Source organism: Engystomops pustulosus, chromosome 6 (genome assembly GCF_040894005.1).
Source record: "Engystomops pustulosus chromosome 6, aEngPut4.maternal, whole genome shotgun sequence".
In the NCBI taxonomy this organism is placed as follows: domain Eukaryota; kingdom Metazoa; phylum Chordata; class Amphibia; order Anura; family Leptodactylidae; genus Engystomops; species Engystomops pustulosus.
Window position 1 is genome coordinate 136,912,346 of NC_092416.1, and position 22,451 is coordinate 136,934,796.

General features: G+C 42.6%; 1 protein-coding gene across 2 annotated transcripts in view; it reads left to right on the plus strand.

Annotated features, from left to right (window-relative positions):
* Positions 1-1,198: 1,198 nt before the first annotated feature.
* The window catches only part of ITGA2B (integrin subunit alpha 2b), a 46,362-nt gene continuing 25,109 nt past the window's right edge, over positions 1,199-22,451 (plus strand). The window contains exons 1-11 of one of the 2 annotated variants that reach the window (XM_072111244.1): positions 1,199-1,217; positions 1,298-1,459; positions 3,122-3,252; positions 6,487-6,581; positions 7,130-7,301; positions 8,738-8,787; positions 8,941-8,986; positions 9,384-9,500; positions 13,903-13,947; positions 18,114-18,154; positions 18,505-18,555. In XM_072111244.1, the coding sequence (XP_071967345.1) occupies positions 1,320-1,459; positions 3,122-3,252; positions 6,487-6,581; positions 7,130-7,301; positions 8,738-8,787; positions 8,941-8,986; positions 9,384-9,500; positions 13,903-13,947; positions 18,114-18,154; positions 18,505-18,555 (888 nt within the window). In that variant the 5' untranslated portion in view covers positions 1,199-1,217; positions 1,298-1,319. The other variant, XM_072111243.1, reaches the window with a different exon arrangement.

Here is a 22,451-nt window from a genome sequence, read left to right on the forward strand (position 1 = left end):
AAACCAATCAAGCACAAGAATATTGAGAATCCAGGTGGTTTTATACTGGCCATATTCTGATCCAAAGCCTTAAAGGAGGTGTCCAGTTTCAGCAGATAAATGTCATTGTTTGTATAATTAGATTATTATAATTAGATACATTTTTCTAAAAAAACATTCTGTATAAGTTCCTCATGGTTTTCTAGATCTCTGCTTGCTGTTATTCAATAGGAAGCTTCATAGTTTACTCCCATCTCACACAGGAGGCCATAGAATGCACCCCACCATACAAATTTATATGTAAAGACATATCAAGTTATTTAAAGAATTATATGTAAAAACATATCAATTTATTAGAAAATTTAATGGAGAAATTTCTCCTATAAAAAGAGAAAATAGCCTTTTGGAGCAGGTACTATTCTTGCGAAGGTTGAATTCCACACAGGGATCTGCAGCAGTTAAATGTAATGATGTGGATCGTAAATTCCCAATGTAAAGCCATTTTCTGCAATGTTATTATATGGGATTTTCATAAATACTACACTGTAGATTTTCTGCATGTAATAAGTTTCTTAAGCAGATATCTTTATAATTACCTCTATTAAAGGGCTCCCCCTTGTCTCCCCCAAGTGCTCTCACCGTGAATGTATATATAAATTTTCATACAGTATGGGGAACATTTACTAAATGTAGTTTGCCTGTGTAGTGTGCAGGGGGCGCCAGATTCAGGATTTGTGGCGCCCGTTCTTCATGAGTCTGGTGCCCCCTGCACCGCTCCAGCAAAGTGCACCTTTATCATGGGGCGTTCGACTCATTTCTGTTGGACTTTGCATGATAAATCTGACGCACGGTCCGAATGAGTACTGGATTGCCCCCTAATTTGTGATGCCTAGTTCAGCCGCACCACAAAACGGTTGTGTGCGACACAATTGTGGTGCAGAGACTTAGTGTAAAGTCTAACAGAAAATGGCGCAAGGACCTTAGTAAATGTGCCCCTATATGTCTGTACATACATGACAGGCTCTCTCTTATAGAGTCCCCTCTCTTCATGCCTTGGCCTGTAAGTACTTAATAATTACCACACACATTTCGGACATGGGGGGGGGGGGGTGTAACCTTCCTGAGGAAGTTGTGGTGCAGCATTAAAGATAAGACATGAGACACATATAGACATGAGGATTGATGGGCAGAGTCTTCTGGAGGTAGGTATCGAGCTGAGAATGGATGATAGGACTCTGGTAGTGGCCTGGGAATGGAAGTTAAGAATACATGGAACAATAGAAGAGATGAAAAACAATTTTTCATATTTTTTGCCCAGATGTTGCTGATGTGGTGACGCCATGTTGTTCCACCTGCTGCCTATGTTCTTCCTGAACAGTCATGCATTGAACCTGGAGACCCAGAATCCCAAAACCTTCTCTGGACCCAAAGGCAGCTACTTTGGTTTTTCCCTTGATGTCTATGAGCCTGGAGACAAGGGGTAAGTAACTGAAATAGACTATTGCTGGAATCCAGCCGAGACTTTTGAGTGTAACCTGTGACGCTTCCTAGATAATGGTCCCTGTATCTGGATTATCTTTCAACCACGCAATCCTAGTATAAAGGGATCGGTGAAGTTGGAAAATACTTGTTTTTAAAACCAGAAAGATTTCTGCTTCTTTACTTTGCTTTCACTTTTGGTTGTAAGATTATACTGTATACAGACTCTCAAGAAATGTTTCTTTACTTAAAATGTTTCTTTGATTTGATTACTACAATTCCAAAACTGTGCTTAAAACCTGTTACTTATTCACTATTTTTTATCTTGCTGGAACATTTTCTGTGGGGGGATATTCACCCCTTTCTCCTGGCAGTGGGATGCAGAGCTGTAACTACACATGAGGATTTGCTGCTCTACACAGATTAAAAACTAATCTGGACTGTTACTAATAATGTTCACTGTTTCTTCCCATGTGAATCAATGGATCCTCATTATGATCACATCTATATCTTCTGCACTGTTCTGCACAAGTAGCAGACCAATATGGGGACCAGCATTGAGATGTCAAAATGTATCCCTAAACAGGTTTTTTTTTTCAGCAATCTACATTTATTGTCTATGCACTGGATAGCTGATACATGTATGATAACTAGGAGCCATGATGGTGAGGTTATTGAGCAGGTATGAGCAGGGTCCATTGGTATAATGGAGACAGCCGAGAAGCCATGTGGTAAGGAGGAACAGGAACTCTGGTCCCCCATCCTAGATATTGGAGGTTTCCTTGACAATTGGACCCCCGGTAATCATACACTTACCATTTGTTGTGTAGATAAATGGTGATAACTGTATATTGTATGAAATCGTCTTCAAATTTTGTGATAAAGTAATTTTACCTACATCTTCTCATGTTTCAGTCCTGTACTGATTGTTTTAATCTGAGGCAAGATGTTTTATGCTCATCTATTATTGGGGTGAATTTCAGTTCATTTTCCTCTTTATTTATATACATAGTTTTTGGGTTTATAGCCTGGGGTGATATAATCCAAGAGACAGGTCAGATTTATTCATTGCTTTTCTTGGCCAGGGCCCTGTCTGATTCAAATCTTTAGTCCAGTGGTGGCGAACCTATGGCACGGGTGCCAGAGGCGGCACTACAAGCTCTTTCTGTGGGCACCCGGGTCATCGCCCAAGCACTCCAGACAGGACTGGAAAGAAAGAATTTTCCTGCAGTTCCAAACAACTTAAAAGATGATGCCTTCAGTGATATTTTAAAGTGATATGTACATGGGACTGTAAGAAGAGGGGAATGTGTAGACAGGGCCAAATTATCTTTGGAGGACCTCCGGCTGGTCCCATGATTTTCTGTGTACAGAGGGACCCTGGAATAAAGCTAAAGCTTTTTTCTACTGTGTTGGTGTCCTCAGGAGGCCAGTATGATTGAACGTTGTTGAAGAACAAGGAGCAATAAGTTACTGCTTTATTTTTAGTTGGCACCTCGCGATAAATGAGGGGGCTTTGGGGTTGCAGTTTGGGCACTCGGTCCCTAAAAGGTTTGCCTTCACTGCTTTAGTCAGTCGTATTCTACATCTCTTATTATTAAGAATATGTGGCATTAACACTATGATATCATTGTAGTAAATTAACACTATCTTCTTCCCTCAGGTTAAGCATTGTCGTGGGTGCTCCAAAAGCCAACACATCCCAGCCTGGTGTCATCAGTGGTGGAGGAGTATTCCTGTGTCCATGGCAGGCAGGGAACAATGAATGCTCTTCTATACTATTTGACCCAACAGGTGCAGTAATACTATGGGGCTGGTGAAATATTGGCATCTATCCAATGAGGGAGACCAGGATAAAAGTAGGGAAGATGTCCTTCTTAGGGGAACTTTTATCAACTTTCCCTCTGCCATAACATTAACAGTATTATGTTACTGTGAGGCAAATTTTTTTTTCCGCGCACACTATATATTTCATTTAGTTAGGGTTGGAAAGTTACAGGTAGCTCTTAGCTGCGGAAGAATGGCAAGCCTAAAGTTTGCAGTAGGCCACATGCTCATGGCACAATGTACAGGAATCTTTACAAAATAGATAGAAGCCAGATAAGGTACCACACGTCAAAAAAGCATAGCATATGTACCAAGACAAATGGACGTGTTATAGGTACTGATAATATACACAATATAAGTGACAATAAGGTATCTTTATTAGTATTTACATAAACCAATTATATGTGTATGCCAAACCAGTTAAAAACAATTAAAAGCACTATCCAGTGCTGGGTCTCAATATAGCAGCAAAGACATACACTCACTGGCCACTTTATTAGGTACACCATGCTAGTAACGGGTTGGACCCCCTTTTGCCTTCAGAACTGCCTCAATTCTTCGTGGCATAGATTCAACAAGGTGCTGGAAGCATTCCTCAGAGATTTTGGTCCATATTGACATGATGGCATCACACAGTTGCCGCAGATTTGTCGGCTGCACATCCATAATGCGAATCTCCCGTTCCACCACATCCCAAAGATGCTCTATTGGATTGAGATCTGGTGACTGTGGAGGCCATTTGAGTACAGTGAACTCATTTTCATGTTCAAGAAACCAGTCTGAGATGATTCCAGCTTTATGACATGGCGCATTATCCTGCTGAAAGTAGCCATGTTGGGTACATTGTGGTCATAAAGGGATGGACATGGTCAGCAACAATACTCAGGTAGGCTGTGGCATTGCAACGATGCTCAATTGGTACCAAGGGGCCCAAAGAGTGCCAAGAAAATATTCCCCACACCATGACACCACCACCACCAGCCTGAACCGTTGATACAAGGCAGGATGGATCCATGCTTTCATGTTGTTGACCCCAAATTCTGACCCTACCATCCGAATGTCGCAGCAGAAATCGAGACTCATCAGACCAGGCAACGTTTTTCTAATCTTCTACTGTCCAATTTCGATGAGCTTGTGCAAATTGTAGCCTCAGTTTCCTGTTCTTAGCTGAAAGGAGTGGCACCCGGTGTGGTCTTCTGCTGCTGTAGCCCATCTGCCTCAAAGTTCGACGTTCTGTGCGTTCAGAGATGCTCTTCTGCCTACCTTAGTTGTAACAGGTGGCGATTTGAGTCACTGTTGCCTTTCTATCAGCTCGAACCAGTCTGCCCATTCTCCTCTGACCTCTGGCATCAACAAGGCATTTCCGCCCACAGAACTGCCGCTCACTGGATGTTTTTTCTTTTTCAGACCATTCTCTGTAAACCCTAGAGATGGTTGTGCGTGAAAATCCCAGTAGATCAGCAGTTTCTGAAATACTCAGACCAGCCCTTCTGGCACCAACAACCATGCCACGTTCAAAGGCACTCAAATCACCTTTCTTCCCCATACTGATGCTCGGTTTGAACTGCAGGAGATTGTCTTGACCATGTCTACATGCCTAAATGCACTGAGTTGCTGCCATGTGATTGGCTGATTAGAAATTAAGTGTTAACGAGCAGTTGGACAGGTCTACTTAATAAAGTGGCCGGTGAGTGTATAATGTGCAAAAAGATAAGCACTTGTTGCTATAAGCAACCGTACGATGATGTGCAAAAAATAAGCAATTTGGTTGCTGTCCAAACTACCCTAATGTCTAATCAAAGTGACCAATGCCTAACAAGTGAGAATAAAACTATAATATAATAATATAAGTATTACGCATAGTAAATACATCATGCATATGTAAGGCAAAGGCAATGAAAAAATATCACCGAGTATAGGGTAGATGGGGGCTGGCTTCCCACGCGTTCCGCCACCGAGCCTGGTGGCTTCCTCAGGGGTATGACATACACATATAATTGGTTTATGTAAATACTAATAAAGATACCTTATTGTCACTTATATTGTGTATAGTATCAGTACATATAACACGTCCCTTTGTCTTGGTACATATACAATGTACAGGAACCCAAATAGAGGCACAGAGACACTAAAAAGCCACAGTGCTCTAAAGGAGGATACGGCTGTGTTCACACTTTTTTCCGTTGTTCTGCTTTTTTATAGAAATATAACAACAAAAATAACTTACTGGAATAATGAAAATAATGGTAACTAATAGAGCCAAATAGATACAATTGACTATAATGGAGTCTGTTCCAGTCCATGTTTTAATTAATCCTGCATGCATAGACGTTTTTGTCTGGGGCATAGCCGGCTTTGGAGTGGGCAAGTACGGAGCGTTCCTGCCCAATGGCTGCGCACTAGCTAGACCACGCGAACGTGCACCTTGAACACTTGCATAGTTTTTGCGTAGAACTAGTTTTGGATGCCGGCAAATTATAAATCTCCCCCAGAGAGTGTATCCTGTGCTGTAAGCAGCCATATACATGAAGTCTAAGGCTCTTCATATCCTCGTCAGCGAGGCTAGTAATTTTGTATCTATTCCATAGGGGATATATGCGACATCAAAACAAAAAAAAATTAGATTAAGAAAAGGTTTTCCTTTATTCCAACACGTAAATAAATGAATGTATGTAAATTACAGGGAAATGTAAGAATGTGTTCCGCACTACTAAAGGAGTTGTTGTTTATCACAGTTGTTGATCTACACAGTAAATCTGCACATGAAATCTGTCCTATTGTTAAAACCCCCAGGACTTCTTGTATGAAGAATTCAGACCCAACCTCATCCCCTTGAGAGAGGGTTAACTCGATAGCAGTGACTCACTTGATGCGTCTCCTCTGAAAGAAATGAACAAATAGTTCTGCCTACATAGTGTAGGTTACATACACTTTATTGAGCCAGATACACAACTTATTTACTAATGCAGTTATTAAATGATTGTATAGAAAATTCTTTAGTGGCATACACAGACGAAAGTACCTTAATTTTAAAATATAGTTACATCTGATTCAACCACAATTGTTGAAAACCTTCACTTTGAACCACTTAGAATTAGTTTCATCACATGACTCACACATGGAAGGTTATCCTGTGCTATAAGCCCCAAGGTTAGCGATTTGTTTGTTTCTTCACTTCACCTGGCTGTATCTATTCTATAGGTGACATATATGACACAAGGAATCAGATAGTGCAGGTGTTTAAGTCTAACCAGTGGCTGGGAGCAACAGTAAGAACCTGGAGGGACCATATTCTGGTAAGATCACATATGATGCTGTATATATTATGTTGCTGCATGTAAAGTTATGTCCTGGGGGCTCTCAATGGCTGATTCTGGATTGTGTGGGAAAGCGCATGATGTAGTGTGATAGAGGTAATCCAGGCAACTCATGCAGGAGCTGCCACTTGTCAAGAATGGTCCTATAGTCCTTTCTTATTTATGAGACTTCTTTAGGCCACATGGGACATAATCGCTGTAAGTTAGTTGCTGTCCCAGTATAATGAATGGACTTTTTAGAATATTCCCTCGAAATGCTTACAATCCCAACACTGCAGTTCCATCAGTGGACAAGGAGCCCTTGCATCATATTTCTGAATGATGCAAGGACCCTTTCCCTATGTAATGTGCTCAGTCTGTGGGATCAGACCAACATACAAGTCATGCAAGTCTGTTTCCACAGTCTGAACATGGTCATGCCCCCTCCTTATTAATAGTTGGGAGACCCCACTTATTAATTAATTAATTAATTCGTAGTCTAATCCATATTTACTTTGTATGACCTGCCTCTCAATATCTCCTTCCAGGCTTGTGCGCCCTTGCAGCACTTTACCTTCCAGAGTAATACAGACAGATTTAATCAGTCTGGGAAAACTCCAACGGGGGCCTGTTACCTGACTACAGATCTGAAGAACAGCTATGAATTTGCTCCATGTCGTGTGGCCAGCGTGGAGTATACCTACGCTCTCAGGCATTATAGTAGGACTGATATACTGCTTATAATCTATATTTATCTGCGTCACATGATATCAGGGCAGTTCCTTATCATTCTGCTTAGTAAATAATGTAATACTTAGTTGATAAAAACTAGTAATCTTGCATTTAATTTATAGATTTTCAGTACATTTATTGATTACATACATAGTTTGTACTTGAGTTGTACGTGTGAGTTTTTCATTTCTCCCACCTACATGTTCCATGCAGTGTACTGGGAAGTTGGGAAAAAATTCAAATGCAGTGAACTAAAAACGCTTATGTGCCATTTTCTTGTGGGCTTTGTTTTTAAGGTTTTTAGTATATGCTTTGGGTCATTGTGATTATGTGGATACTAAATTTATATATGTACACAGGAAGGGTAGGTAGTAGGGGACTTAGGCCCCTTCCACACTTGCGTTGCAGATCACGTCAGAGTCTGATCAGGGTGCGATCAGGGTTTGGTCAGTGAAAAACGCACATTTTGCATCAGAGTGCAATCAGTTTTCAGTCAGAGTTTGTTCAGTGTCTCAGTTTTTCACGTGCGTTTTTGATGCAATTTCAATGCGTTTTTCATGCGCAGAAAATGCGCGTGAAATGGACTCAGGACTGAGCTCTATATTTTCTATGGCAATTGATGTGTGAAAAACGCATTGCACTTGCATTGCACTTGCAAGTGTCTCAGACTGCAATGCGTTTTTGATGCGTCTCCATAGACTTGTACAGCGCGTTTTTCACGCGCGTGACTTGCAAAAGTAGAGCATGTCGAGATTTAAACGTGCGTTAAAAAAAAATGCGCGTGTGTGCGTGAAAAAAATGCAAGTCTGAAAAGACCCATTGGTTACAATGGGTCAGAGTGCAATGCAAGTTCTGCACGTCAAAAGCACGCGCAGAAAACGCGCGTGAAAAACGAAAGTGTGAAAGGGGCCTTACATGTTGGGTAACTGTGTTTGGAGCAGGCTCACAGGCTGAGTTAGTTCCATACACACTTATTTGACATGTGCAGTACAGTTAAATGACATGTCGTTTGGGAGTTAAAGGGAATGTATTGCCATAATCCTTTTTTGACATATTACAACTGTAGAGGGAAGCAAATCACGTTTTTACTTATGTGTTATTATTTTCTGATTGTAGAATATTGTATTAAATTTTCTGTCCATGTTTATGGGGCTGGCATCTTGCCTGAGATCTGTTAACAGCATTTAGTGATATGCTTTAGAGCAGCCTCACAACCATAGACAGCAATAGTCTGGAATTGTTTCTATTTTCTCTACTAGACGTAGATGTTATGATGGCGGGTGGCTTGCTTTTGATGTAAATCTAGTGACTGCTGCAAAGAAAACCACTATAGTATTAGCAAGTGCCAGTGTATAGTACTTTTTATGAAGGATACATAGTACGTGTGTACTGATACATACCTTGTCCTACCTATCATTACACAGAGAATGATAAGCGTGACTGTGAGCTTGGATTCAGCGCAGAAATAAGCAAGGTAATTTATTGTGATTGTGGATTACATCAGTTATACTTGTCTTTGAATCAGCAATCTACACTACAAGCCGCTAAGGACTATATAGCTATAAAGGTAGATGTGAAGCTGCTGTTTTGCACTATTCACCATAAGGATCCTGTATTTTTTCTTCAGAATGGCGCACTGTTAGCAGGGGCACCAGCCGGCTTCTTTTTTGATGGTAAGTTGGCTTCTATGACCTGCTCTGATTTTCTTGGTATACACATCGTACATAACACAGCATTATCATCTATGGGTAAGTAAAAGTGGGAAAACAATTTAGCTGGTATCAAGGTCCATTTAATGTAGTGGTCAACTTTAATTTCTAACTTGTGAGCGGAAATATAATAAAAAAAAAACCCTTCTCTTTCTGCCATTTCCAGTGCCGACCACTTGTTCTTCTCTTGATATCACGGTACTGTTTATGCCGGGTACTGCTGCAGCCAATCATAGACCTTGGCACAAGCACATAAACACTGCCAGTGATTGGCCCCATCAGTAATGTGGTATGAGCAGGGCAATCTGATTGTTTAAATTCTATCATTTTCACTTTTGATTTTTCTTTTTGACCTGTGCAGGACTCTTCATGACTGTGCCCCTATCTTCAATTCAGAATGCTCCCATGGGCACGCTGAAAAGTTTCCGTAACCTGTACACATCACCTGAGTTTACAGTTTCAGCTGATGCATATGAAGGTACTTATCAATCTTTATATGTTACTTTGTTACCCACATCAGTTGTACATAAATTAAATAGTGCAGAACATTATTTTAGTTTGCATGGGACTGGAACAGACCATCTCAGACAAGAGGAACTTTCACCATCTCATGCGTGTAGAGATTTACATTCTGTAGGGGCAACTTTCTTCCTGTCCCCCACAGTTACTAAGATATCAGTCCTGGTATCTGACCATTATAATCCTCTACACTTTCAGAGAGGATGTGCTGGAGTGGAGGAGGGGGACATATGTTGCGCTAATCTTCTCAGTGTCTGGCAGTGTCAGAGAAGCCACTGTGTGATGCCTCTATACTCCTCTAGAAGTTGTATTCACTCATTGAGTTTACATTCTGTTACCAGTTTACACTGTGTTAAATACAAGTAATTGTAATGTTGATGCAATGTAATTGTAATTTGTGAAAGTAGTCAAAGACATCACACTGTCTGCAGTGCAATCTCTGCTCTTGTCAGTGTTGCACGACCCAGTGCGATCTCTCTAGCTGCATTCACACACTGTGTTTACATTTTGTTAAAATTATGTGTAAATGCATTGTATGAACACAGTCTTTAGATGAGCAAAGAGAGATCTCAACAACCATGGGGGCTAGAAAGAAAATTCAGAGTGCCCTTTAATCTGTGCAACAGCCTACAGTATGTCAATTTCTATATGTGTGATGTGGTCAAATATATTTTTAAACCGCTTAAAAACCATGCCCTTTGCTATTTTCCCATTACTGTTTTTTTCTCACTACAGAAAAAGCTAATTTTTTTCGTCGTTTTATGTGGGATGAACCATTTAATTGTACAATGTCCTGGAAAGCTCAAAAAAATCCACATAAAGTGAAAAGATGCAGCATTTTTTGCAGGTTTTGTTTGTAGAGCTTTCATTGTGCAGCTCAAATGGCATGTTTATTTCAAGGGTCTGTCCAATCACAGAGATTCCAAATTTGTATACACTGCTCAAAAAAATGAATTGAACAACATAATGTAACTCAAAGTCAATCACACTTCTGTGAAATCAACCTGTCCAGTTAAGTGTCAATGCTGATTATGAATCGGTTTCTCCTGCTGTTGTGTAAACTGAATAGACAATGTTTTGAAAGACAACCCTTATAAAAGGACTGGTTCTGTAGGTGGTGACCACAGACCATTTCCCTGCTTTCATACTTTTTTAGTCGTTTAGTCACTTTTGCATTTTGTCATTGTTCTTGCCCCACAAGATAGCATGAAGCAGTGTATACAACCCACAGAAGTTGCTCAGGTAGTGCAACTAATCCAGGATGTCACATCCATGTGAGCTGTGTGGCACAAAGTTAGCTGTCTCTGTCAATGCAGTGTCCAGAGCATGGAGCAGATACCAGGAGACCAGCCAGAACAACAGGTGGCGAAGGAGGGCAACAACCCAAAAGCAGGACAGCTACCGTCTCATTAGTTCAAGGAGGAACAGGGGGAGCAGTGCCAGAGCCCTTCATGGGGGTTGTTTGAGGGCCCTATATCCAGAAGTTGATGTTGTGCTTTCAGCTCAACAACATGCAATGCGATTGGCATTTGCAAGAGAAGGACAAAATTGACACATTCAACATTGGCCGCCCTTTGCTCTTCACAGATGAGATCAGGTTCACTCTGAACACATGTGAAAAATGTGAGTCTGTAGACAGAGTGCAGAACGTTCTGATGCTTTCAACATCCTGCAGCATGACCGGTTTGGCAGTGGGTCAGTAATGATGTGGGTAGGCATTACTTTGGAGTACAGCGCAGCCCTCCATGTGCTAGCCAGAGGTACCCAAACATTAGTTACTGGGATGACATCCTTAGACCCATAAGGAGATCATATGCAATGGGTCCTGGGTTCCTTCTGATGGATGACAATTCTCATGTGGTTGTAGTGTGTCAACAGTTCATGCATGATCAAGGCATTGATGGTATGGACTGGCCTACCTGGTCGCCCAAGACCTGAATCTAATCTAGCACATCCAGGATATCATGTCTCTTTCCATCCACCAACATCACGTTGCACTGTCGGCTGTCCAGGAGATGGCTGGTCTGGGAGGAGATCCCTCGGAAAACCATCCACAACCTCATCAGCAGCATGCCAAGGCAATGTAGGGAGGTCATACAGGCACGTGGAGGCCACACACAATACTGAACCTCATTTCCTTGTCTTGAGAAATTTCCAGTAAAATTGGATCATCCTAGAATTTGATTTTCCACTTTGATTTTGAGTGACATTCCAAATCCAGACCTACAACTTCAATATTTTATACGTTGAGATTGAGGATGTCTCCTTTAGTGTATCCTTCACTTTCTGGAGCAGTGTAGTTTTAGTTATGCTTTAATAACTTTAAAATGCTTTAAATATTTATAAAAATACAGGCAGTCCCCGGGTTACGTACAAGATAGGGTCCGGAGGTTTGTTCTTAAGTTGAATTTGTATGCAAGTCGAAACTTTTATAATTGGAGATCCAGACAAAAAAAAAAATTGGCCCCAGTGACAATTGGAGTTTAAACATTTTTTGCTCTAATGGGACCATGGATTATCAATAAAGCTTCATTACAGACACCTTACAGCTGATTATTGCAATCTGGGACTGTAGTAAAGCATCCAGAGAGCTTCACCAGAGGTCAGAGGGGTCTGTCTGTAACTATGGGTTGTCTGTAAGTCGGGTGTCCTTAAGTAGGGGACCGCCTGTACCCACAATCATTGCCAGCACCCATTGCGGCTGATAATGGCAGTTGTCTCTGTCAGGCCCGGCGCCAGCACCCGGCTAACCCGGGCAAGTGCCGGGGCCCCGGGGTACTGGAGGGGCCCATCCGGACCCACGGATCTCCCCGGGTCAGCAGGACATCTGCCCCGCTGCCCGGGAGATTCCTTTCCTCTCTCATCGCGATCTGTGTCCTCTCCGGACACAGATCGCGATGAGAGCATTTGCACTCACTGCATTCCCCGGAGGCTGAAGGACCTTTGATGATGTCATGGTCACATGACAGGGGCCAGGGAGGGGGGCACTGTGTATACAGGAGGAGGGGGGGCACTGTGTATACAGGAGGAGGGGGGGCACTGTGACTACTGGAGGGTGGCCCATAAAGGGGCCCACTAGGGCTCTGTCACCCAGGGGCTTACTAAAACCTGGAGCCGGCCCTGGTCTCTGTATAATACAGCAGACTCGTGGGCCTTTCGGATAGGTTTTAGCCTATAAGCCACCTTCATACAGGGTTAATGAATGAGTGGCATGTGCGGGGCAGTTTTCACATAAACATACCATATACATATTTGTATCTTTCCATGCAAGCACTGTGCCAGCCACAATATGGAAACCATAGGTGGACTTATGACAAGTGCCACACCACAAAGTTCATGCATTTCTGAGCATTTCCATTGCCAACGGCAACGTAAAAGGGTTTTCCCATGAAAGTAAATTCTCAAATTTCAATCCCCTAGTGATGTGTTCACAATAAAGATAATTTTTAACCCTTTACTTTTCAATTTTACTCCTAATTCCAGAGTGTGGGCGGGGACTCTCTCAGCAGACACATTGGGGGTTATTTACTAAGGGGCCGAATCGCGTTTTTCCGTTGGGTTACCCGAATATTACCGATTTGCGCTGATTTTCCCTGAATTGCCTACACAACTTCGGACAGAAAAGCAAGATGGCTGCTGACCCAGCTGGCTGCTGAAGTCAGAAGATACAGGTTCAGAAACCAGGGGAAACTGAAATTGTGTACACCAGGACTGATAGAGACAGGTTTGAATGATATATGTGAAATTCTGTATTTTGGTTAATAACAGTGAATTAGAGAATGTGTTATTTTGTTAACCTGAGTACATTTAAGAAACTTGGGAAATACTTCTGTATGGCTGCTTTTACACAAACATATGCACTCTACACACTCAGGGTTCATGTTTTCTTATTCAGGTGTCCTTGCCAGGTATGAATAATGCCTGTTTTGAGGGGTCCAAAATGCGTCAGCTGTTTTCCATGTGCACATTTTTTTTTGTTACTATGTCTGTCTTTTTTAATATGCAACAATAAACTTAAGGTTTTTACACATTTTTCACACAACATCAGTGTGAAAGAGGCCTAAGGCTCTCGCCAAGAAAATTTGAATAAAATCTTTAAAACACTGATATTTTTTTTAATTACTTGTATTTGCAAAATGGTTCAACTTTTAAACGATTATAAATTGAAATAGGGTTATGTTGGGAAAACCCTGAGCTTCAGCCTCAATACACTTGACCCCAATTGTAGTGGGATTGTGTTTATTTTGTAAATCCAGTGAGGCCTGACTTCCCCACCTGTTCCTTGCCTCCGGACAGTTTTCAACTTTTTAAATTCAAAATCGGATAATTGAGTAACACATCATTGTCTTATCTGCTTGCAGGTTTCTCAGTAGCTTATGGTAAATTCTCAGATGACAGCAATCCAGGTCTGTACTGAGCTCACATTTTGGATCAATTTATATCTTGTAACATAACCATTTTTCTACTGAGCGCTGCTATGATATGTGCATGTATACTATTTAGAGGTTGTAGGGTATATGAAATAATGGTCCATCTATTTCCCTGAAAAAAACTCGTATTATACCTGAGTACTGGTATTAGATAAATTAGCACTAGAATACCATACACATCTTATGAACTGAAGTGACACCACATCTGGTAAAATGGAGTAAAGGCTACTACTCCATACTGTAATGGAAATCTACTAACAAATATACAATAAACCAGGGACACATACTCATAGATCCAGACATTTATCTTATATGTGTTATAAAAGGATATAAGGATGCAGAATAAAGGATGTGACTAGAGATGAGCGAGCACTAAAATGCTCGAGTGCTCGTTATTCGAGACGAACTTTTCCTGATGCTCGAGTGCTCGTCTCGAATAACGAGCCCCATTGAAGTCAATGGGAGACTCGAGCATTTTTCAAAGGGACCATGGTTCGGGAATAAAATGTGTTATTTAATTGAAAAAGAATGTCTTCTGATAAGTTAGCAGATGTATGTAAACATCTACAATCTATTCTTCACTGTTCCGCGCATATATTATCTCCCGACAAGTTAGCAGATGTGAAGAACAGTGAAGAATAGAATAAAAACAGTGAACACAGGATCATTTAAGTGAAAAACACAGTGAAGAATAGATTGCAGATGTTCGGCACATCTGCTTACTTGTCGGGGATCCGCTCCTCTTCTTCCACTGTAGTGTCCCCGATCTCTCTGCGCTGCTCCCCGATGTCTCTCCGTGCTGCCGCCCCGATGTCTCTCCGTGCTGCGTGCTGCCGCCCCCGATGTCTCTCCGTGCTGCCGCCCCCGATGTCTCTCCGTGCTGCCGCCCCCGTTGTCTCTCCGTGCTGGCGCCCCGATGTCACTCCGCGCTGCCGCCCCGATGTCTCTCCGCGCTGCCGCCCCGGTGTCTCTCCGTGCTGCTGCTCCCCGGTGTCTCCGTGCTGCTGCTCCCCGGTGTCTCCGTGCTGCTGCTCCCCGGTGTCTCCGTGCTGCTGCTCCCTGGTGTCTCTGTGCTGCTCCCCCGTGTCTCTGTGCTGCTCCCCGGTTTCTCCGTGCTGCTCCCCGGTGTCTCTGTCCTGTTCCCCGATGTCTCTGTGCTACTCCCTGTGTTCTTCAATGTGTTCTTCACACATATATATATTGTTCTTCACATACTATTTTGTTTGCGCCGTACCGCGCGTATCTTCCGACAAGTAAGCAGATGTGCCGAACATCTGTAATCTATTCTTTACTGTGTTTTTCACTGTGTTTTTCACTTAAATGATCCTGTGTTCACTGTTTTTATTCTATTCTTCACTGTTCTTCACAGTGTTTTTTTTTAATTAAATGCTCGATCTCGAGCAGGGGAAATACTCATCCGAGCAACGAGCCGTTTCGAGTACCTTAATACTCGAACGAGCATCAAGCTCGGACAAGTATGCTCGCTCATCTCTAGATGTGGCCTTTCTGCATCATTTCATTCTATGGTTTCAGGACAAACAAAGCATCAAACAAAACCCTTGCCTGTCCGACTCTAACTATACACTTGGCAGCCCTCACTAGCCACTGGAGGGCTTCTCCCTGCCAGCATGAAACATACGTTCAGTAACCCGGTGTCACTCACGTGCGGCTCTCACACAGTCCAGCTTCTGTGTCTCCAGGTAGAGAGTCACTTCTGACTGCTCCACACCCTTCTTTAACCCCTTATCACTGACACTAGTTTTCAGCTCAATGACCAGACTCGATTTTTCAAATCTGACATGTCTCTCGATAATTGGTTATAACTTCGGAACGCTTTAACATATCCTGGTGATTTTGAGAATGTTTTCTCGTGATACATTGTACTTCATGTTAGTTATAAAATTTAAGTGATAAGTTTTGCGATTCGTTCTGAAAAAAAGTGAAAATTTGGCAAAAGTTTGTAAAAAGTCTTCATTTTCCAAGTTTGAAATGTTCTGCTTTCCAGACAGGAAGTAAAACTACCCAAAAAGCTTGATAAATTACATTTACGGAATGTCTGCTTTATGTTGAGATGATATTTTATGCTTCCGGTCATTTTTCTAGGATGTTATGAGGTGCAGAACTTTAGGTGCCATTTTTCTAATTTTCATGAAAATTGCCAAAACTCACATTTTGAGGGAAAACTCAGCTTCCAAGTGACTTTGTAAGGCCTAAATAATAGTAAAACCCCAACTATAGAAACTTCAACTATAGAAACCCCAACTATAGAAACTTCACCCCTCAACGTATGTAAAACAACTTCTATTAAGTCCATTAACCCTTTAAGTGTTTCACATGGGTTAAAACAATATGGACCTGCAATTTAGAAACTATGGAATTTTTTGGGAAAATACATTCATTTAGGCCAAACTGACAGTTTCAGAATAAATTAAATGATGAAACGCACTGCAACGTTTGATGCCCAATTCCTCCCGAGTGTACTGATACCCCATATGTGGCGGTAAACTTCTGTACAGGCGCACGGCCAAGTATAGAATGAATGGAGGCGCCATTCACTGCAGATTTGTATTGTCACATTGTACTACCTATACATTTTTATTTTTTTTGGTAATGCAAACATATGAGGGCTTATTTTTTACGGAATGAGATACAATGTATAGATAATTCATTTAGGGGGTCCATAGCTTATTCATGAGATTTTATTAACTATTTCAAGGGGGACACAAATAAAATCATCAATTTTTATTTTGGATTTTTAGCATTTTTTTTTCTCCCGCTCACCGTAATGTAAAAATAATATTTTATCTTTATTCTCTGGTTCACTACGATTGCGGTGATGCCTCATTTATATAGTTTTTCTTATCTTTGCTCAATTTTTCTGAGCAAAACCAACATTGGAGAATATTGCATTGTTTTTACTATTGACAACTTTTTAGGGCCATAACTTCTGTATTTTTCTGTTGTCAGACCTGGTTGAGGGCTTATTTTTTGCGAAAAGAGTTGTTCTTTTCAGTCGTATCATATTAGGGAACGTAGCTTTTTTTAATCACTTTTTAGAACATTTTTTGTGTTGGTGTTTGATGAAAAATTGTATATTACGGGAAGTTTTTCGTAGTTTTTTTTTTCACCGTTCACCGAGCGGGTTCAATATTTATTTAGATTTATTGTACAGATTAATACGGATGCGGTGATACCAAATATGTACATTTTTCGTGTGTTTTTGTGTTTTATATACTGTATTTGCATTATATGTGTAACTGGGGAGATTATGGGACTTTATTTTATTTATTTAATTATTATTATAAAATGATTTAATCTTTTTTTTTTTACTTTCACATATTTTCCACCTTTTGGCTTGAAGAAGCGATCATCCGATCGCTTATTCAAGCCTCTACACTGCAAGTATTGCAGTGTATAGTGTAAGTAACTGAGCATGCCGCGCATGCTCAGTTACTTACAGCCGGGTCCTGCCAGGAAGGCAGGACCCGGCGAGAAGAGGAGCCGACAGCCTCAGGTCACTCGTCGGGACCCGGGGCAGCAGCAGGAGGGATCGGATCCCCCGGTAAGCACACCGGGGGGGTCCGATCCACGGGGGACACACTTACACGCCGCGGTCATGCTTGACCGCGGCGTGTAAGGGGTTAAACACCCGGGATCTGAGTTTTTCCGATCCCGGGTGTTAGTGGCGGGTCTGGGCTGTGATATCACAGCCCGACACCGGCACTATACTGACCCGATGTCCCGAAATCTTCTTCTGACGCGGCGCCGTAGAAAGGCGTCGCGCCAGAAGAAGTACCCTTAATTACCGACGTAGAATCCCGATAGGGCGTTCATTAAGGGGTTAAGGGATTGTACACCTGGTGCATTGTTAGACCCATTAGAATCTGGAAGCTTTGGTCTGGAGCTGTGATAACACTTCTGTCTCCACTCCAGCAATTAGAGTCCTGTACCAGATCTTCCCAGAGACCAACACATGGAAAACAGCTTCCAGTCTGACCTAATTCACATTGTGGTCGATTTTCTCTCCAGTTCAATAGTGACTTTGAAAGGGAATTTACTCAATACCAATGTGACACTTTGAAAAACTTATTTCTGCATGACATGTATTTGCATATTTTGACAATTTTTTTGATACATTGTAGATGTGGTTATTGGGATTCCAAACTATCTTGATGTTGGAGCAGTAAGTAAAGTACATTCTTTACATTGTTTCTTATTGATACATTCTAAAATGGTTAAAGGGTATGCGTCTCCCCAGCTCATGGCCCCCAAATAGCGTTGTGTGCAAGAGGCCCTAGACAGAAGCATTACTCAGTAGAATTTAATCTGGTCCAATCCGTATATACAACCATATCCACCATTGTAGGAGAGATATGGAGTCTGGATGCCCCGTCCTGAAATATTTATGTGAATATGTAAATTATTGTTAAAATATTTTTCTTTCCATTTGTGGAAATGTTACTATTCTGAGCTGCATGTGCTCACCAAACCCCTTTCCACCATGAGGCCTTTCTAATACTCTTGTTATTACAGGTTCAGTTATATAATAATAATAATCTACTTCGTGTCATCAAAGGGAATCAGGTATGTGTCTGTTATAATGGCTTCATCTATCCCTGTGAGTACAGATGATTCTATTTATTTTGGGGTGTATAAGTCACTAAAGAACAATAGGGTTCAGCTTATTTAGCAATCCTGTCTAATCCCCTGCACATGAATATGCTCCCTAGTGTGCTGGTCAGTGAATGGAAGTCCTTGCATCTTACAGAAATATGACTTAAGGACTCCCGGTCTGCTGGTCCAACACCTGACTTGACTCTATAACAGAGCAAACTTAGATTAGACTAGAACAGTGATGGCGAACCTTTTAGAGACCGAGTGCCCAAACTACAACTAAGACCCGCTTATTTATCGCAAAGTGCCAACACAAAAATTTTATTTGTGATTTATACTCCCTGCTCTGTCACAGATTTCATTCATATCAGCACCTGAGGACACCAATAAAGCAGAAAAGAGTCCCAGGTAGAGCTGTCACTTTAAAATAGCTCTGTGCACAGCAAGTCCTGGGCTGTCTGGGACTGCAGGAAGATACCTGGAGTCATCTCTGGTGATGGCCTGGGTGCCCACAGAAAGGGCTCTGAGTGCCACCTCTGGCACCAGTGCCATAGGTTCGCCATCACTGGACTAGAAGATGTCCTGGCCGATAAATAGGATACAACTTTTGAAACTTTTGTCTAAGTTTATGGCAGGTTGACCTGCATAATGCTAGTACTTTGTTCCAAAATTGAGCACTGAGCTACACTTAAAGGGATATTCCCATGTAGACATTGACATTTAATTCATCTGTCATATACATACATTTATTCAATTGCATGTTATTAAAGAGAAATTACCTGTGTGAGGATAATTTCCCACAAATACAGCCATGTAGTCCCTTAGAAATTAGAAATTCCTGTTGCTTTTGATAGGTCAAATAAAGTCACCTTCTTGAGATTGTGATACCTTTTAATGGTTCACTAAAATATAAGATGTTACAAGCAAGATTTCGGGACTTCATAAATTGAGTCCTTTAAGCCATGTCCACCTTCCACCTAAGTGGAAGTGAGGCACATAACAATGAACAATGGAGATTAGTTGGTAAAAAATGACGCAGCCTCAGAAGCTAATTCTGTGATGTGGTGCTGTGGTGCTGTGGTGCTGTGGTGCAGGTGTGGTGTTGAGTTTGGAAGAAAGCAGTCATGTTTTTCAACCACCAGACAACCCCTGAGAAGTCACTCAATAGGAAGGGGGCTCCCTCCAACCTCCCTCCAACCTTCCTGAGGTTGTGGGATGCTGATCGCTTGTCAGGGTAGCCAGGGCCTTAGAGAAGACTTCCAGGCCTGACATAGTAAATTAGGTCTTAAGTAGAGAGGAGCGAACACTAAAATGCTCGGGTACTCGTTATTCGAGACGAACTTTTCCCGATGCTCGAGTGCTCGTCTCGAATAACGAACCCCATTGAAGTCAATGGGAGACTCGAGCATTTTTCAAGGGGACCAAGGCTCTGCACAGGGAAGCTTGGCCAAACACCTGGGAACCTCAGAAAAGGATGGAAACACCACGGAAATGGACAGGAAACAGCAGGGGCAGCATGCATGGATGCCTCTGAGGCTGCATAATCGCACCATTATGCCAAAATTATGGGCAACAGCATGGCCATGACAGAGTGACAGAATGAAGCTAGATAGCATCTAAAACATCCAATAATTGACCCTGACACTATAGGGGACGGCATGCAGAGGCAGCGGCAGCAGGCTAGAGAGTGTCATGGCGACATACCCTAAATGGACTCAGGCTTCAAACCAATGGGTGGCAGAGAGGAACCAAAGGAGGTGAGCAAGAAGCGCTCAAATAATATCGGTACATGATAAAAGTTTGCCAGTATATTTTGTGGATTACACAGCAGGGTGGCGACAAAGTTAACATGGAAGCCATGAAAACAACCCAAAATTCTGCCTGACACAGCTCGTTTGATAAGGGGACCATGTATGGAGGCAGTGAACTAGTAGTAGATTAAAGGTGCTGCAGTTAAAACTATGTTAGTTGGATCTTGGCATGGAGCTGGCGCTCCGCTGCCAGGCGAGCTTTCGCCAATCCAAGCCCCTGTCTATAGGCTACTCCCCAAACAGCACTTCTAAGAACCTTTTGTATAAGATCAAGTGTAGTAGCGTTCTTATAAGTTTAGGATATGCCGGGTGAGGGGAATGTAAACAGATGCGCAAGAAGCGCTGAAATAATATCCCTAAATGGTAAAAGTTTGCAAGTATATTTTGGGGATTACACAGCAGGGTGGCGACAAAGTTAACAACTTTGATGTGGAATGCCCTGTAATAGCTCTTGGGCGGTGTGCCTTTTATCGCCTAGGCTCAGCAGTTTCAGCACCGCCTGCTGTCGCTTAGCGACGGCACTGCTGCTGTGCCTAGAGCTACCGACTGATGGCGCCATGCCCACGGATGGTAATTCGGAGGAGGAGGAGGTGGAGGAGGGGTGGGAGGAGGTATAGTAGGCCTTTGAGACCTGGACCGAGGTAGGCCCCGCAATTCTCTGCGTCGGCAGTATATGACCAGCCCCAGGGTCAGACTCGGTCCCAGCCTGCACCAAGTTAAGTGTAGTAGCGTTCTTATAAGTTTGGGATATGGCGGGTGAGGGGAATGTAAACAGATGTGCAAGAAGCGCATGATGCGCATGGAGCTGGCGTTCCGCTGCCAGGCGAGCTTTCGCCAATCCAAGCCCCTGTCTCTAGGCTACTCCCCAAACAGCACTTCTAAGAACCTTTTGTATAAGATCAAGTGTAGTAGCGTTCTTATAAGTTTAGGATATGCCGGGTGAGGGGAATGTAAACAGATGCGCAAGAAGCGCTGAAATAATATCCCTAAATGGTAAAAGTTTGCAAGTATATTTTGGGGATTACACAGCAGGGTGGCAACAAAGTTAACAACTTTGATGTGGAATGCCCTGTAATAGCTCTTGGGCGGTGTGCCTTTTATCGCCTAGGCTCAGCAGTTTCAGCACCGCCTGCTGTCGCTTAGCGACGGCACTGCTGCTGTGCCTAGAGCTACCGACTGATGGCGCCATGCCCACGGATGGTAATTCGGAGGAGGAGGAGGTGGAGGAGGGGTGGGAGGAGGTATAGTAGGCCTTTGAGACCTGGACCGAGGTAGGCCCCGCAATTCTCTGCGTCGGCAGTATATGACCAGCCCCAGGGTCAGACTCGGTCCCAGCCTGCACCAAGTTAAGTGTAGTAGCGTTCTCATAAGTTTGGGATATGGCGGGTGAGGGGAATGTAAACAGATGCGCAAGAAGCGCATGATGCGCATGGAGCTGGCGTTCCGCTGCCAGGCGAGCTTTCGCCAATCCAAGCCCCTGTCTCTAGGCTACTCCCCAAACAGCACTTCTAAGAACCTTTTGTATAAGATCAAGTGTAGTAGCGTTCTTATAAGTTTAGGATATGCCGGGTGAGGGGAATGTAAACAGATGCGCAAGAAGCGCTGAAATAATATCCCTAAATGGTAAAAGTTTGCCAGTATATTTTGTGGATAACACAGCAGGGTGGCGACAAAGTTAACAACTTTGATGTGGAATCCATGAAAACAACCCAAATTTCTGCCTGACACACCTCGTTTGATAAAGGGACGATGTATGGAGGCAGCTATATGGACGACTTTTGGAGGTAGCAATGGAGACAACGTGTGGAGGCTGCTATGGAGACAATTTAATTTGGATAGTGCCTGTATGTGGCAGTCCCAAACATTTTTCAAACCAGAGGAGCAGGTAGGTGGCCCTCCAGTAAAATGGGATAGATTGAGTGCCTGTATGTGGCAGTCCCAAAAATGTTTCAAACCAGAGGAGCAGGTAGGTGGCCCTCCAGTAAAATGGAATAGATTGAGTGCCTGTATGTGGCAGTCCCAAAAATTGTTCAAACCAGAGGAGCAGGTAGGTGG